Source organism: Scylla paramamosain, chromosome 32 (genome assembly GCF_035594125.1).
Source record: "Scylla paramamosain isolate STU-SP2022 chromosome 32, ASM3559412v1, whole genome shotgun sequence".
Taxonomy (NCBI): Eukaryota; Metazoa; Arthropoda; class Malacostraca; order Decapoda; family Portunidae; genus Scylla; species Scylla paramamosain.
The window spans coordinates 15179708-15198411 of NC_087182.1; the positions used below are offsets into that span (position 1 = coordinate 15179708).

Genomic DNA, 18704 nt, shown 5'->3' on the forward strand with positions numbered 1-18704 from the left:
ATGTTATGTACTTTCATATCTGACAAAATAAAGGAGTGAATAATGTGACAATTCAGACATCTAACTCCCACTGGCTTTATTTTCTCTCCATAAATTCGTCAGAGTAGAATTCAGTGAAGTAAGAAGTTTTATACTGTCATCAGCTAGCAGTCAGTGATTTAACTACCTGCACAGCCACCTGACCTACCTGTCCCGTGGTCTCCTGATGACTGACTTCCTGTGCTTGCAATCTCAGGCTTCCGTCACGCCCTCACCCCCCTTATTCCTCATTAAAATAGACAGGTGGGGGTCCAAGAACTCCTCTGGTTGATCTATTATGCAGTTGGTCCAATACACATGTGTTATTTTATCATATGTGGAGTTGTGATGACATGCTACTCATCTCCCTTCAAAGGTGACGGATGGTGAGTCATCTGTGCTGGTGTTCCTCTGGTTGGGCTCACCGATGGATTCTGAGTGTCGCTTTTGTGATGGAAACTGACTCCTTACGTTTTCTTTCTATCATTCCTAGTTACTTTTCTTTCTTCCCTTTTTTTTTTTTTTCGTATCTTCCAAAATTGGTGTGTTGTAAATTTTATGCTTTTGTAACTTCGAGCTGCATTTTGAGTGTGTGTGTGTGTGTGTGTGTGTGTGTGTGTGTGTGTGTGTGTGTGTGTGTGTGTGAATGGGTTTATGCACTTATTTTCTACGGTACATATAAAGAAGGATGGCCAAGTGTTGACAATAATAATAGTAATAATAGTAATAATAATAATAATAATAATAATAATAATAATAATAATAATAATAACAATAATAATAATAGTAATAAAGTATTAAAAAAAATCTTGAAACATCACGTTGAAGACTTTCTGATATGCCCTTTTGCTGCAACAGATTAAGAACGATGAAAAAATAAAAGCAAAATAGTGCCTTATCTTGCCGTGACTTACATATAATTCTGCCATATAGTCTTGCATTATTTCTAGTCTGGCTTTGACACAAGTAAGCCGCTTCTTTTCTGTATCATTTACCTGCCAATTGAGCGCCGCATGGTTTTGTGTTCTTGTATAATGTATGCAAAATTAATTCCGGTCAGTTAAGTCCACGGTGCACAGGTTCAGGTGAGGTAGGTGGGAATAGGTGGCGCCAGGCAGAGGCAGGTGTGATGCGTGTAAAGGTGTAGCTGTGTGTGGAGTTGGTAGTGTATGTAGCACCGATGTGTACAGAAAGAAAGGGTTATAACGTCACGGAAAACACACACACACACACACACACACACACACACACACACACACACACACACACACACACACACACACACACACACACACACATACACACACGGTACTCGTGAAATATATGTTCTCATTTTCACAAAGCAGAATAGCATTTAGCGACAAAGGATAAGTTTAATTTATTTTCACTTTTTTTTCTATTCACCTAACTTCATCACAACTTAATGAAAATACAGGGCAAGGAAACACAGTGATTGCCAACATTTATTGAGTACAAATTTCTATCTCTCTCTGCACCAGGAGGTATGCGCTCACTTTCACAATATGGAGATCTATGGTTGGGGGCGGGGAAGCGCTGGATTGGTGATGGTGAAGGGTCACTGAGCTGGGGAACTGATTAGTTATTTGGGATCACAGTGGAGGGAGTTGGGGCCAGAGTGATGGTGATGGGGATGAAGGGTGGTGGGGGAGATCTGGTAGTGGTAATGGAGGTTCACAGTAGTGGGGGGATGTTGGGTGAGAAATGACAGTGGTGGGGAAGTGATGGTGTGGCTCACTGGTGGGGAACTGCGGGGAGAATCGCTTTAGTGCGGAAGTGGTAGTGGTTTTGGTGTTGGGGGAGGCTGGTGGTGGGGTCACAGGTAAATATGAGTAATTTTAACGTCATATTTAACATTTCACAATAGCCACTTTCTGACAAATTACATGGCATTGCGAGACTGGTATAAAATAAATCTTGGGAATGAAAAAAAGTATATTGCTCAGGACATGTATGGGTTAATTTTTACGTAATATTTAACATATCTACAGTATAACTTTTCTTCAGTAAATTTCATGACATTATGAAATTGTTATAGAAAAAAACAACTCATGTGTATTGGTCAGTAGTGCTGAGGACAAGTGTAGGTTGATTAGCGCTGGGAAAAGATGAACAGAGACCAGTACACACATCATAAGGTCCTCCACTTGTTTTTCATCGCCGGGGTACTGAGGCCTCCAAGAGAAAGACTGCGGTGCCAGCGGCCAGACCTGGGAGGGAGGGGGGGATGATGAATATGATGTACACTTGTGAATCATACATGACCTTTGTGAGTCCGGTTAAGTGAGTGATTCATTGCACCTCAATACATAACCTGCTTCCTACCATCACTTCATTCTTACCTCCTCTTCCTCATCTGTTTCCTTACGGCCCCTCATCTTTCACCTCTAAGCTTCCGTTCCTTACCTCCCATCCCTCATCTCCCAGTCTCTTCACCTCTCATCCCTCATCTCCTGCCTTTCACCTCCTATCTTCATCTCCCAGTATTCACTATTCCTATCTCTCCACTTCTGCTCTTCACCTCTCATTATTCACCTCTTCACTCCCCATTTCCTAACCTCCCGTCTCTTATCTCACGATGCCATATTTCTTTCATCTTCCGTCCCTGTCACCATTCCTCACAATCACCTCTTTATCTCTTCCCACCTCAACTCTCGCCCCTTACCTCCAGCTAACACAAGGAAGGAACCCGCCATAGCCTCGATACTTAGAGCGGCGATGCCCTCCGAGCGGTCTGCTGTTGGGGGGCGAAGGCACTGGCTGGTATTGGTGATCTGGGCACTCAACCACTGGTCCAGGATGCCTGCCTCCTTCACCGTCAGGATGCTGGGAGAAAACGGGAAAACTTTACGTAAATCTTCACTCATTGTTGTTTATTATCGGGAACAGCTGGAGAGTATTTTTTTTTTGTCTTGTTTGTTTTGAGTTATCTGTTGTGGTTCTTGAGTTATGTGAACCAAGCAGACGCAGTTGGTTCTGTATTTGTGAACGTGTTTAGTTGGTTTTCTTTTACTGGAGGGGTATTGTAAAGCAGAACGAGGAAGAGGAGAAGGACGAGGAGGGGGAGGAAGAGGGGGAGCAGAAACAGGAGGAGAAAAAAGAAAAGAAAATAACAAGAGCAAGAAGAACAAATAACAAAAGCAAGACAATAACAAGAAGAGTAATATTGATAAAGAAATTCAAACAAAATATCCAAATATACATTCAGGAACCCCCTCCCCCCCCAAAAAAAAAAAACGCGAAAAAAATAGAGATAAACCAATAAAAAAATCCACACCGTACGGTTGCACAATACACCGGAAACAAAAGCTGAGACACAAAAAAAGTCATTGAGAACAAGGAAGCCAAAACACACCCGATAAGAGAACGTGTCAGAGACAATGCAGGTGTGGGTGTGGGCAGGCGCAGGCGAGAGGCAGGTGTGGGGTATACCATGTAACCTTACGTGATACATTAAGTTAAGTTATACTACGTCACCTTATCCTATGTTATATGACAGGTGTAGGCGAGAGGCAGGGATGTACTATACCATTCAACCTTACGTGATACATTAAGTTAAGTTATACTATGTTAGGTTACGTAAGAGGTGCATTTTTCTCCCATTCGCTTATCATATTTTTTTCTCTCACTTCCTTCTCTTCCTCCTCAAAGGTCAACAAAAAACCTCGAAAAAAGCCCATTACCTTATCTCATGTAACCTTACGTGCCACATTACCTGACGCTATAATATTACGACAGGTGCGGGCTAGAGGCTGGTGTCAAAGAGCTGTATCAAGTAAAGCTAAATTGTGCTGTTTTACATGATAGACGCGAGTGTTGGGTTGAGAGCTGCGGGTCTCACATTTGATTGATAGGGCCGAGGTAGGTGGAGTTGCTCTGGAATGCCATGGCGATGATAGCGTTGGTGTACACGAGCTCGCGGGAGATGTACAGGTGACATTTGCCGCTGGTGCTGTGAGGGGGAGGACCGTTGTGAGCAGCATGGAGGGAGAATGAAACAAATGGAAAAATAGATGAAAATGAAAAATTGATAGATACGTTTTGAGGAATGTTAAGAAGGAATGTAAAGGAAAATGAAACGGGCACAGCAACATTAAGAGCAAGTAAGAGAGAGAGAGAGAGAGAGAGAGAGAGAGAGAGAGAGAGAGAGAGAGAGAGAGAGAGAGAGAGAGAGAGAGAGAGCAGTGAAGATAAAAGGAAATTAAATAACCATCAGAGAAAGGGAAGAAGATAAAACAGTGAATGACATGTTAAGATCTCATTACAGGCTGAGAGGAAAGATAAGATGAAAACAGTAAAGCTTTTGTCGTCAGGCGGGCAGGGACAAGTGTCAAAGTAAAGTGGATTCGTGGAATAGCAGAAATGCCTCCTTATCTCACTATCTCAGACATATTTGATAAGCCCTCCCTCTGGCCTGGCGCTCACCTGTTATACCACGTAGGTTACATAACAACACAAGAGCATAAGAAAATAAGGGAAGCTGCAAAAAGCCATCAGGTCTACACGTGGCAATCCATATATCAGACATGCCTACCTATTTCTACCTATCAATTCCATCCATAAATTTTCTTTTAAAAGCTCTCTAGTGACTCAGCACTAATACCTGATTACTGAGATCGTTCCACTTATCTATTTGTGAACCAGTTCCTTCCCATCTCTTTCTTAAACCTCCCTTTTTCAAGCATGAACCTACTATTTCCTGTTTTATCCTGATTACTAATCCAGCGGATTTTGCTTGTCCTATATTAAACCTTATGTCACTTAAACACCTCTATCAGATCCCCTCTTAATCTACACCTCTCTTAGGAATGTAAATTTAAAAGCTTCAGTCTCCTTTCGTAAGGAATACCCGTCATCCCCTGCATCCTTTCGGTGATTCCCCTTTGTACTGATTCTAATACATCTATATCCTTCCTGCAATATGGGGACCAGAACTGCACAGCATAGTCTAGATGAGGTCTGACCAGCTCCAGATATACTCGTACGTAACTTTAATATGACTTCGGGGCTTCTACTTTTAACATTACTAAAAATTAACTCTAATATCCGATTTGCTTTATTTCTTGTCTCTATGCATTGTTTTCTTAGACGATTATGTCATCTTACGTTATGTTAGGTTGGGTTAGATTGTTAAGATCGGACTGATGAGTAAACTTTAGATAACATTTTTTTTTTTTATGAATGACGATAATGGGTGAAAAAGTAGAAAAGTTAATATCCAACATCCCCAAGAAGTTAGCTGATGTCGTTCCGTATGGGTTAGTTCTCCTCTCTTAGAATTATTTAAATCTACGAAGTTTGGGTGAAGGAAAGCAACAGACAGAGAGTTCCGGAGTTTATCAATGAAAGGAATAAACGAGTGAAGGTTCTGGTTAAGTACTGCACCAGTGAGGTGGACTAAGTCAGCCTTACCAATCTAACATCATTTGGAGTAACTGATAGTGAAGTGATTCGAAGGCGGGACAGAAACAGGCAGAGAGTTCCAGAGTTTACCAGTGAAATGAATGAAAGAGTAGAGACACTGTTTAATTACTGAACTAATGAGATGAACTAACTTAACCTAAACAGCCGAGGCAACTGATATTGAAGCGGCTCCTTTTGTTCATTTGGTTTTGTTATGTATGTATCTTACCTGAAATCCCACGACATGGCTTTCTTCATGGTGGTCTTGTCGCAAATGGCTGCGTATTTCCCGCTGGCGATGTCCTCGCGCGCCGCCCAGCAGTCCGGAAAGGTGCCCGAGATGCCCCTGAACACCTCCCTCCGCACGCCGTCCTGCGCCTCCTGTGGGTGACGCCGCCCTGTCTCCGTCACTCGAAGCTCTTGCTTCTAAACTTAATTGCACTTTAAACGGTTGACTAATTAAATTTATTGTCAGAATTCTCTTTAATAAAGGTACATATTATTCCCTCACTAAAATCTTCCTTTTTCTCCTCCTCCTCTTCCTCCTCTTTCTCCTTCTTTTCCTTCTCCTCCTCCTCCTCCTCCTCCTCCTCCTCCTCCTAATCATCATCATCATTATCATCATCATCATCATCATCATCATCATCATCATCATCATCATCATCATCATCATCACTGCATGAAACAAGGCCGAACAAAAACCACGACGTATCAGCTAATTTTATCTACTACTATCGCTCGTGGAAGATGAAGTTTCAGAAAAATGAAGGAGGCTCTGTGTAGTTGTTTTTTCACCGCTTTTGAATCTTCATCATTGGCACGGGACGCCGCTGCTCACTGACCTTTTACATGCTGTCAGCTGTGCGTTAGGAACACTTCTGTCACTACATAAGCGTGACAAACATGACGATTTCAGTGTTTATCATATTTGTACAGTAACTTCCACAAGGTGTGTTCCGCCAGCCTCACCTTGAAGTACTGGAACATCATGGAGCCTGTCTCCAGCCTCCAGGGTAGATCTTTCTGCGCCACCAGGTCTGCGAGGGAGTCAATGGGGATGGTGACCCGTGGCACGGTGAGCATGGCGGTGAGGATGCCGCTGTAGGAGGACATGAACACCAGGGACGCCAGCAGCCACACCGCTGCCAGCAGGCGGCTGGCGCTGAGGGGCGGTACGTCCACGGAGCCTGGCGGGAGGATGCAAGGTAATACGAGGCAGTGATCGTGATGGAAATTATAGGGTAAGTAGCGAACATTGATGGAAATTAAGTTTTCCTGCATCAGAAGTATACAAATGTGATGATAATTTAGTATTTATGTAGAATTACGAAAAGATCAGTATTCCTCACGCATGTACCGAGCAGTGCGGAAAAAAGTGTTTCTATATCGCAGAAGCGTACGTCTACGTCGCAGTTAATAATTAATTAAAAGAAAAAAAAAATCTTTATGTATTGCAAGTTCTGAAAAAATGAAGAAGGAATATATCTTTAGTACAGGAGCTGAAAGGAACGAAAGGCAGGCATTTCTCCATCACAAATACCAATAAATGACAAAAAGATGGATATTTCTGCATCCACAAGTATCAGTGTCTCGTGAGGCCTTCCTGTGCCTCGCCGCCGCTTGACTCACCCTCCTGCGTGAACACTTTCAGGCCCCAGATGGTGGTTTTGGACAAGCTCCAGCGCATCGATAACTTGAAGAGCCTCACTTCCACCGCCGCTAAGGGTGTCATCACCGCCACCACCACTGCCAGACTCAGCAACGTCAGCAGCCAAACCTATGGGGCGACACCGCTGTATTTATTACCAAAGCATATTAATCTAACCTACGAGTTACTCAATTCGAGAGACTGGCATTAGTGTCTTTACTACCGACACCACCATCTAACGTAATATAATTTAACTTAACAATGTGAAGGACTGCCACCATTTAAACTAACCTAACTTAACTCTAGATGTTGTCCCCTATAACTACGCCATTACCCTTACCATCACCATTGCCGCCAATGACAGCAGGAGTAGTGACGCGTGCACAAACGACGACAAATGGTAAGACAGAGTACATGACAATCATTGTATATTGGATTCCTTAGCCGTACACTCCGCCTTAGTATTGATGTCTTAATGACCGCTCGCCTCACCTGTCCCGTAAAGGGCTTCACAAACCCCGCCATGTCACTCTGCAGGGTGGGCCTCACCATCAGGATTGCGTTGTTCTCGCTGTACAGAGGCGTGGAAAAGTCACACACAGTCTCCCGCAGGTCAGTCACCCCGAAGGGACCCACAGCGAACTCCACCTCCTGTTAAGATAGACTCGTTACTGAGGGCGTGACATGCTGCATCTGCTTACACAGTGTGGTTTGGCTATAATTCAAGCTTGTGTATGATGTAGCCGTAATTTATTGTATTGTGAATGGGAAATATATCTACTTCTATTCGCTTTTCTATTATTAATCTGAACACAAATGATATCTCAGATGGTTTGAGATAGGTTGTATAATATTCTGTTCATTCATCTGTTCCATTCGTAAAGCTGGAAGTAGAACTCTCTGCCCCTTTCTGCTCTACGACTCTAATTATTTCAAGGAAGACACCTTCGAAACTAAATTAACCAATCTCAAACTTCTTCAGGAACTTTTGTAAGAGCAGTAATTGAACGAACTTTTTTTTTTTACTTCTGTGTCCGTAGCCAGCCTCTTTCACACGTGAAAACACACACGCACACACACACACACACACACACACACACACACACACACACACACACACACACACACACACACACACACACGGTAGAACTCACCTGGCGCTGCAGCTGGCCCAACATGCCGTTCCAAGAGCCGTTCGGCAAAGGGCCGCCCCACACACGGTCGGTAGGGCGCACCAAGTCATAGCTGCAGCAACAGGCATTCGTTTTAACGCCTTTGCCTCAGGCTTTCGCATGTTTTCAGACTGGCGGCAAATAATGTAAAAGAAAAAGGCGCTTTCTTTAACTCACTTGAACTCGAGGACGTTAGATAGAATGTCGAGGAGGTTAGCCATCGGTCCCTCGATCCTCACCGTCCCGTCAGCGTCCGTCAGCACCTTGGTCCACGGCACCCACTGGGCAGGCACGCGCGGGCAGGGCAGGAGGAGGAGCAGTTAGGCACTCTACACAACCCAAACACTAACTACCCACCCGAACATTAAACAAACACCCAAACATTAAGTAACACCCAAACCTGGAGTCACATCAGGCAAAGCACATCAGTTCACCACAAGCCCCCACCCTCCACACAGCCTCGGCCTCCACAGTACCTGCTCCACCGCCACCTTGAGGACAGGTCTTGAGTGTGTCGCCATGCCCCACACGCACGCCTCTGCCTTCTCCTTCAGTCACGCTGCACTTGCTCTCAGTCGCCTGTCGTCGCCTTCCGCTTCAGCGCACTGCTGCACTTTCCCCTCGTGCCGGAGTGACGCAGCGTGCGGCGTGGGGAAGGACTCGCAAATGAACGCCTTCACCTGTATATATTGCGTGTTTTGCATATAGTATGACTGCCAAAGGATATCAACCACGCAGTCACTCTTCACTTGTTATTGTGTACTGTAGCATACCACTGTCGTTCAATATATACGTGAACAACACACACACACACACACACACACACACACACACACACACGTGGTAGGCACATCTTGTTTGCCACTAACCACTCCTCTCTATTGCTTCGTTGTCGCTGCGTCGTAAATCAGTCAACTCTGGCGACGCAGACACGTGCAATCTCTACTTTTTTTTCTTTTGTCCTCGCGTCTTCCCTGCGCGGAATAATTCTCCATCACTCACGCGGTTTATTCCAGTCGTGATTTCAGACTGCTTCTGGTTTACAATTACGGCACAATCATGCAGTCTGTGTTTTGTGATTCATTCGTAGATCCGTCTTCGCATTTTTTTCAAAGGTGTATTCTGATTTAGATTAATGTTATATTTTTATTTAGTGTTTTATTCCAGTTAAGATGCATGTGAGATCTGTCTCAATATTCATTTTAATTGTGTATTCCAGTTAAGATTTGTATTAATCCTCTCTCCCCATTGTCACTGTGGTAGCCAGCGCGCTGCTCTCATCTACCCGTCACCTTTACCCCCGAGGGCCCCTCTGAGCAAGATTCTATAACATACCATGCTTCTGTTCACTTGAACAGGTCTGGAATGAAAGACAAGGAATTATAACCGGAGAGATAGGTGTTCTATTCTCCTCTTTTTCTATGCGTGTGTGTATATATATATATATATATATATATATATATATATATATATATATATATATATATATATATATATATATATATATATATATATATATATATATATGTGTGTGTGTGTGTGTGCGTGTGTTATCTGTAAAAGAACAGGAAGGATCGATGCTACACCGTCAGTGGTAAACAAAGTGAAGCATGCATTCAGTGTATATTGTTACGAAGGCTCGTTTTCCCTCCATTCTGAACCTCTGCTGTAGCGAGAGCAGTGACGGGACGACCCTCGGTGGGCGCCATCACAGACCCCTGTTTCTGCTAACAGCGTCTTCATGATTCCTGCTATCACGAGGCCTTCACGAGGCTCTTTAAGTGTCCCGCCATGTTCTTACGTAGTGCCTGACTGGGAGGTTAGGAAGGTGTGACTTAGCTGTGTTCTGTTGTTCTGTGAGTTTCTGTGGTGGATCTTTTGTAGAACTAGTTAATAAGGAAGTAATGTGTTTCCGTGTGGCCCTGCCATCCCTTGCTGTCCCTGTGCACTGTGCCCGGACGCCAGCGTGGACGCCGCAAGTGAACCGCTAGTTCCCCATGACTCTTCCTCCACGGGACACCGGATGCCCTTGCTGAGTTGTGTCCCGCTATGCCTCCCTGCCACTGCCTCCCTGCCATCTGAGGGAAGAGGTTGCACTAATACTATGCATGAAAATTCCAGTGAGGATATTAAGATTCATATTAGGTCTCTTAATGTATCTCTGTAGTAGACATTCATTCTTAGTTTTTTGTTCTTTACACAGAAGCGGTGTTCAGGTCTTAGAGCAGTGCGGTGTCAGGTAAACGTGGAGACTCACTCGGCTGGGATGTGATCAAGTATCAGAAAAATTTCACATCTGTTGTATGGGACATAAAAAAGACTTTAGCTCGGCTATCATCTAATGTTGTTATGTTCTTTTCGCCGTTTTCTCATTATGCTATTCAAGGCAACACATTCCTCTAATCAGGGTTGTTTCCCCGCCAGGATCGTCACTCGGAGAAAGAATGCTGGCGTGGCTTAGGCGGCACTGCGTCTCATAACAGTGCATGACGTCCCTATTTCGAATTTCGGCGTATAATCAAGATTTTTACAGGACGACAGCCCGCTAATAAGTTCATTTAGTTTTACATGGAACCCAAGATCACAGTTCCAAACGTTTCGGAGTCTTATCTCAAGGTTTTCTGTGATGTTTTATGATTTTGATAATTTAACAAAGATTGTGCACCATGAATAGAAAAAAATACTCTTGAGAGCCTGACTAATCCACTGTGCAGCCTTTGAAATGATGCTTGTGAGGAAACAACGCGTTTCGGAAGAGGCCGCGGCAATAATGACTGGCAAGGTGACAGGAGGCGGAGAAAGCAACTGCCCGCCCTGCTCCAGGTAAACTGTTGACCTGGATTACACATCACCACCCGCCCACCGCCCGCCGCCCGCCGTCCTTGAACATAACACGTGTCTTTACCTTTAAACAAAACTACGTCCATTTCGGTCAACACGGGTATCCTTGCCATCACTTTTGTCCTGTACTTGCATTTCTTCAACGAGCAAAGCAGTGAACGAATGGAATATCTCACCATTTACAATGCCGATTTTGGTGGGCAGGTAGCGGCTGCCACAGTCTCTGTGTTACTCTTATACATTTTTGTATTAGTGAAGGAGATTCCATGCACGTGGCGGTGGCTGACTAAAGGACAACCTCACCAAAAATGTGCGCTTATTTTAAGTAAAGAAATAAACTGTGCTTCGTTATGACAACATTGATCACAGGGGGCAGTGGTTAGGTGTTTCTGTTATTTCCTCATTATTCCGTGGCCAGTCTCCTGTAAAACTGGAATTGGTCCTCAAGCAGAGTGACAGATGAATGGAATAGACTCAGTAATCAGGATCTTAGCTCTGAGTCATTAGGTAGCAATATAAGATGATTAGACAAGTTTATGGAAAGTTTAGGGAAAAGCTGGGAAGAAGGAAAGACAAGTTTATGGAAAAGGTCTATATGTATCAAACAGGGAATGCCACTTGCAGGTCTGGCGGCTTCTTGCAGCTTCCCTCATTTTCTTATATTCTTATGTTGTTAAAAGTGAAATAGATAATGAAAGAAACATAGAAAGTAAATCAGTGAAGTAACGCGGTTGTATAACACAAGGATAAGTTTTCACTGTCACGTACTTGCTGGAAGGACGGTCATGTAACACCATCTCAAATGTAAATAACGTAAGTATCATACGAAGCTTCCAGAGACACACGGGTGACTTTAATGAGGAAGGAGAAAGAGCCTTTCCTGCCCCTCACCGGTGTGTTGGCACTTGTTGGGACGTGTGACGTGTCCTCCGCTGAATATTCATGCCTCGGTCTCCACGCCGCTGAGAGGGAAGAGTTTTTGTGAAATGTGTTCTTTGAAATAATATATACGTGGTTTTGATTTCGGCAGAAACAAAAATCTCCCTACTTTTCTTTTCTTTTCCTCTTCTTGTTCTTCTTATTCTTCTTCCGTTCATATTCGTCGCCTTTATCGCCGTCGTTGTCTCCGCTGTTCCCTTACACCTCCTCCTTCTCTTCCTCCTCCTCCTCCTCCTCCTCCTCCTCCTCCTCCTCCTCCTCATCATCATCATCATCATCATCATCATCCTCTTCATCTTTCCCCTAACCCTCTTTTCTGTTTCATCTATCTTCGGTTCATCGATCTTCACGGTGCAGGATACAAGCAGGACCATCAATTTGGAAATGACCTTTTGGTGGTTTGGCGCCATTGTGTAATACGGATAGAAAAAAAAATAGAAAATGGAGTGTGTTAATCGTCTGAGCACCTTACACTAATTACGTTAAGCAGGACCTAGAAGAAGTCATCGAGGTTTTCAAGGACGATTTCATTTTATTACTATTACTGTTATTGTATTATTATTTACCATCACCGCCTTCCCAATACTAGAGCAACAACAACAACAACAACAACAACAACATCATCATCATCATCATCATCATCATCATCATCATCATCATCATCATCATCATCATCATCATCATCATCATCATCATTAACAACAACAACAACAGCAACAGCAACAACAACAACAACAACAACAACAACAACAACTACTACTACTACTACTACTACTGCAGTTATAGATTAGGAACATAAACAAGTTGAAAAATTAAGCAAATGACAGAATACTCTTAAAAAACAAAACAAACGTGATAATAGCGCAATCAGGCTCGTGGCACTACATTGATCTTCCTCTACTTTCAGGTAAGGAGATTTCTTTCTTCAACAGCGTCGGGAATGTCTGCATGTAAGTAGTCTGTTATAAGTACATACATTTATACACAGTCCCCTCGAACCATGTACACATTGAAGAAGTGAGGTAATGAGTGCATAATGAATGGAGGATGAGGAGGACGATAAAGAGTAGAAACAAGAAGGGGAACAAGAACAAGAAAAAAAAAATCTTAAACTCTTCTTCAGTAACAGATGTACAGTCAGTCTTTCGCTCCAGTATAACAATAATTGAGTTTCATCATAAGCAAAGTAACTCATCTATGCACTAATTTTCGTTTTACTCACTGAAAGCTACGAAAAAAAACTAATCCAGATAACAAGAATTTTGATGCAGCCACAACCTACGTGTGTTACCAATTAAAATGAAATATAATCATCTGACAGGGAACTTTAGATAGGCACAGTTGCAAAATTATTGGAGTGGCGATTAAGTCTGTAAGTTGATAACAGTGACTAATTCAATAATGGCGAAATTTGACGGGGGAAAAAAAAAGTAAGCAAACGTACATCAAACAAAGCTCATCTAGGTTCTGATATAAATAGATAACGTGTGGCGGTGGCAACGAGCGTCACTTTTGTACTGAACAAGTGTGGCGTAATCAGGGAGTGTAGTAATGTGTTAAGAAGTGTACCGTTTGTGGGTTGTCTTGTGTTTTGGGTATAGCAAAGTGTTGTGTGTGCTGTGGAAATGTTGTTTTATAGGTGTTAAAACGTGATGTGTATGGAGGAAAATTAGTTGTAGAAGTTTTGTGCCGTGGAAACATTGTGTTGTAAGTGTGGGATTGTTTTGTTGTTGGTGCAGAGACAATACTCTACGTTTTCTTTTTTCATCTGCTGTGGTGATCCTTTCATAACTTTCCAACCACTGATTGAGATTGTGGTGATGATAAAACACGTGATATAGCAGTTGTTTATTTATCTAACGTTTCTGCAGCTGTCTGTCCTAGAAAGTAAACACAAAAAACAGTCACCCCTTCCTATTGTCCGTACTCTCTGAGGAAGACAGTTGTCGAAACGTCAGATAAGAAAATTTCTGTTATATCCTGTGTTTCATCATCACCACAGTCCCACTCACTTGTACAGACCGTTTCCTAGTACTGTAAATAATTGTTTGTCTTGACACACTGGGAAAGAAGGGGATATTATATTAGTTTTGCTTCTTTATGCTGCATGACTCTCAAATGTTGTAGCTGACTGAGAGAAAAAATAACTAAGTGTTTTAAAAAGATATAGGTGATTACGAAAAAAAAAAGTCTTGTACAAAAATAAGTACCTCAAAAGAATTCGTGATTGGGGGAATAGATATCTGTCGGATGAATGTTTAAAAAATCTGTAGGTGATTTGGGGGAAAAAAAATTCTGGAAGTGAAAAGGTTAAGAACGAAATGTTGTCAAGATATAAAATAGACGTGTTGCGCTGTGGATGTGGATAAGTGGAAATAGGTAGCCATGTTTCATACAGAGACTGTCACGTGTAGGCCTGATGACTTCTGTAGCTTCCTTTATTTTCTTGTGTTGTTATGTGTTTGTGAAATACTTGAGTTGCGGTGGGATGGAAGGAACAGGAAGTGCAACGTATAGGACTGACGGTTTCTTGCAGCTTCCCTTGTCTCTTTATGCTCTTATGACCACCGCGAGTATTGTGACTAAGTGACTGATATGATCGCGGGAGTGAGGTGTGAGGAGAGTACATAAGTGCCATGCGGCGCCCTGCGGAGCTCCTGGCTTACCTGACTCAGCGCTCCCTGATGACTGACTACCTGTGCACTATCTGTCCCTCGCCGTCCGCGCCCTCGCCGCCCAAACCCTCTCACTCCTCATTAAAATAGACAGGTGGGGGTCCAAGAACTCATCGGATTGATCCATTATGCAGGTGGTCCAATACCGGTGTCTCCTTCACGTAATTAACCGGGAGGGAGAGCATGAGGACAGGTGTTACTTGATCTGAACCACTGGTGATTAAAGTTGAATTGTTTTTTTTTGTCGTAGTGTTCTTGTCGTGGTGGCTGTGTGTGTGTGTGTGTGTGTGTGTGTGTGTGTGTGTGTGTGTGTGTGTGTGTGTGTGTGTGTGTGTGTGTGTGTGTGTGTGTTCTGCCTACTTTGTACAAGTGTGGATGGAATGTTCTCCGTAGGCAGCCAGTTGTAATTTGTGAGTCCGTGGTTTACTTATTCTTGGGTAATTTAATACGCGTTTGCTTTTCTTCTTTTGCATCGATTGGTAGCATAGTTACTTGTATTATTTAAGTCTTTAATTTCTTCTAGACTACGTAAAAAAAAAAAAAAAAAAAAAAAAAAAAAAAAAATATATATATATATATATATATATATATATATATATATATATATATATATATATATATATATATATATATATATATATATATATATATATATATATATATATATATATATATATATATATATATATATATATAATAACACATCAGGGAATAATAAACAAAAAGTTATGCCCTGATGTGTCATTGTTTTTTTACTCTTATTTTTTTATAATATTTTTTATATGGTATTAAATCTAATCTTATATTTTAGCCTCAAAATGGCTTCTGTGAAGATGAAACGTTGCAAATAATAAAGTGAAGAAAAGAAAGAACTCTAGATGCTTTCCCTTCACACCTCTATTTTATATATATATATATATATATATATATATATATATATATATATATATATATATATATATATATATATATATATATATATATATATATATATATATATATATATATATATATATATATATATATATATATATATATATATATATATATATATATATATATATATATATATATATATATATATATTGTCACGCTCCCGCTTATCTTTCAGGTATTAAACCCTCTCACAAAACCCTTACCTTGGCACAGCACACCAGGAGTCGCCTCAATACCAAATCAATGTTGGGGTGGAAAAAAAAGTTATTCTATATTAAAATATAATATATTAATAATAATAACTTACAAATAAACTGATGTAACTAAAGAAAACTAGGGAACAAATCTCTACCCCAGGCCAACACTGGGTAATTCCCACACTCAGTCACAATACGTTTCCCTTTACTCAGGCGTCTCTTATTGCTTAAAGGTTATACACATCAATATATGACATTCCCGTCACTTCACAAAGCAATAAACACTTTATACTCCTTCACAGGCCGATGGAATATTTTCCCCCAGCTGCAGGAATTTCCCCAGACGCCGTCATCGTGTTCCCAAACAACTATTCCCGTATTTCACCTCCTCAAACCTCGCAAGACATCACCACCATCACCATAGTTCACCTATAACACTACAACACCACCCCCAGAGCCACTGATGACGCCACAACACTACTATAACCCCAACCACAAAATAGCTGCCTCTCACCCCAACGCTGCCCCTCAGTGTTACATCACCGACACGACTCACCAACCAAATTTCAGAGGACAAGAACTCTTGGTACCACAAAAGACTCATCAACCTGATCCTGAATATCAGGGTTATGCCACCACATCGCCAATACCTCCACACGCCCGCTCAGTCATCAGAACACCACACGAATTTATCCTGTGATAACGTCACCTCTCTCTCTCTCTCTCTCTCTCTCTCTCTCTCTCTCTCTCTCTCTCTCTCTCTCTCTCTCTCTGGGCCTCTATGCGTCCTGAAAATTCTGCACCCGTCTCAACACATTTCGCCTTCAAATATACCTTTTCCCTTACATGTACATACATATAAAGAACTTAAATAATGAAGAGAATAATACTACATGATATAAAATGAGTAAATAAGCCTTAGACTAACTTATACTTAAGAGTAAAGATGTTTAGAAGGGAAAGGGAACACGGACACTAAGAAAACGTGTTTCTTTTCAAGGTGAACTCGGCAAATAACATGATAATAAAAAAAAAATTATATATATATATATATATATATATATATATACACACACACACACACACATTAGTGAGATTCGTAAATTTATGACTGTTGAGGCTTTTGGTTCCATCCCAGGCACAATATAATGCTCGGCTTAAAATTTATAAAGTTAACCGTGCAATTAAACCTATATAGTTGATTATAACTTTGCGAAATTTTTCTTTCGTTTTCAATTCGATTAACATAGTAAAGTTACACATACAAAAAAAATTTTTTTTGCAAAAAAGAATGTTGATCTCATCTGTAAAATTTAAATACTTTATAGTAAACTATTCTTTTGTTTGTATATTAGTAACAGTTTATTACTCAGTTAATTACAATTGATTAGTAGTGACGGTCAAAAGGATACGAGTATATATATATATATATATATATATATATATATATATATATATATATATATATATATATATATATATATATATATATATATATATATATACTCACGCATAATGACGAGATTAGTGAGATTAATGGTTATTAATACTTCTAATACGTTAGCGCACCTTGACAATGTGAATGTACTTCTGAACAAGACACAAAAGATAACAAAACGAGGCATGTACATTTCTCAGTAATGCATGAGCGGCAGCCAGGACGAGCACAGTACCGTTAACCCGCACCGTGCGAGGCGTACGATGGTTTAGTCACAACTTTTGAATAACCAACATCCACGCAATTCATCTTGTGTCAGGGTGTTATTGGCAAAGCGGGAGCGTGTGTCCTGCTTGCTGTTCCTTACTGATGTGTTGTATTCTTCTATTCATCCCCTTTTCAGAAACTAGTACGTGCTTTAGAAAAAAATGTGTAAAATGTCTGTGAAATGCGCCATAACAGTTTTTGATCAGAGTTTTCTAGATTGAGTGAAAAACTATTACTCACCCATGAATCAGTACAGCTTTTGTCGCTTACCAGGCCTCGCGCTCCACCCGGCAGGTTCTCCGGACTTTGAAGGCTTCAGGATCCCCGACACTGGGAACCTTTGCGTCCTCTCACGCTGTCTTCTCGCAACAAACGAAGCCTCACAGTGACAACTGCGGGTATTTGGTAAATTTTGTGCGTGTTTGTATGTGTGTGTGTGTGTGTGTGTGTGTGTGTGTGTGTGTGTGTGTGTGTGTGTGTGTGTGTCTTTGTCTTTGTCTGCGTGTGTGTGTGTGTGTGTGTGTGTGTGTGTGTGTGTGTGTGTGTGTGTGTGTGTCTTTGTCTTTGTCTTTGTTTGTGTGTGTGTCTGTGTGTGTGTTTGCGTATGTGTGTGTGTGTGTGTGTGTGTGTGTGTGTGTGTGTGTGTGTGTGTGTGTGTGTCTTTGTCTCTGTGTGTGTGTGTGTGTGTGTGTGTGTGTGTGTGTGTGTGTGTGTGTGTTACACGTTCTTTGTGACCCTGAAAAGGCAATGCTTCACCTCACTTTTTTATTTTTTGTTGCTTATCACTTTTTTATTCTTTTCTTTCTCACCTCTCTCTCTCTCTCTCTCTCTCTCTCTCTCTCTCTCTCTCTCTCTCTCTCTCTCTCTCTCTTTTAAACAAATATTTACAGAAATCTCTCTCTCTCTCTCTCTCTCTCTCTCTCTCTCTCTCTCTCTCTCTCTCTCTCTCTCTCTCTCTCTCTCTCTCTCTCTCTCTCTCTCTCTCTCTCTCACTCCTATTATTGAAAATAAAAGTATTTGAAACATTTATTTTCTTTTTACTAAAATTAAACAAGAAGTGTTAGCAGGATCATCAACACTCAATGCAGATCTGAGGTCAGAGGAACTGCGGTATCCACTCACTGATGTGGACACCAGCCACGGTGCACCACC

At 41.5% G+C, this 18704-nt stretch overlaps 1 protein-coding gene and 1 long non-coding RNA gene across 2 annotated transcripts in view; one reads left to right on the forward strand and one right to left on the reverse strand.

Moving 5' to 3' along the window:
• Window positions 1-18019, forward strand: part of LOC135089252 (uncharacterized) — a 149179-nt gene extending 131160 nt beyond the window's left edge. Inside the window, exon 3 of the long non-coding RNA XR_010261428.1 lies at window positions 17847-18019. This is a non-coding gene — a long non-coding RNA (uncharacterized LOC135089252). The remainder of the gene's footprint in view (window positions 1-17846) is intronic.
• Window positions 1370-9580, reverse strand: LOC135088916 (probable glutamate receptor). Its single transcript, XM_063983976.1, has 10 exons — window positions 8736-9580; window positions 8437-8540; window positions 8242-8332; window positions 7580-7738; window positions 7069-7216; window positions 6409-6626; window positions 5669-5820; window positions 3878-3988; window positions 2702-2862; window positions 1370-2246 (listed from the first exon to the last, which is right to left on the reverse strand). The coding sequence occupies exons 1-10, from the start codon at window positions 8778-8780 to the stop codon at window positions 2191-2193; spliced, it is 1245 nt and encodes a 414-aa protein (XP_063840046.1). The 5' UTR covers window positions 8781-9580; the 3' UTR covers window positions 1370-2190.
• Window positions 18020-18704: the final 685 nt, after the last annotated feature.

Bases quoted from the DNA above. Each gene is read 5' to 3' on its own strand.
- LOC135088916 (XM_063983976.1), bottom strand. From the start codon at position 8,780: ATGGCGACACACTCAAGACCTGTCCTCAAGGTGGCGGTGGAGCAG. The intron at 8,541-8,735 runs GTACTGTGGAGG...GTGCCTGCCCAG, and splicing joins TCAAGGTGGCGGTGGAGCAG to TGGGTGCCGTGGACCAAGGT. The intron at 2,863-3,877 runs GTGAGACCCGCA...GTTTTCTCCCAG, and splicing joins CTCGGCCCTATCAATCAAAT to CATCCTGACGGTGAAGGAGG.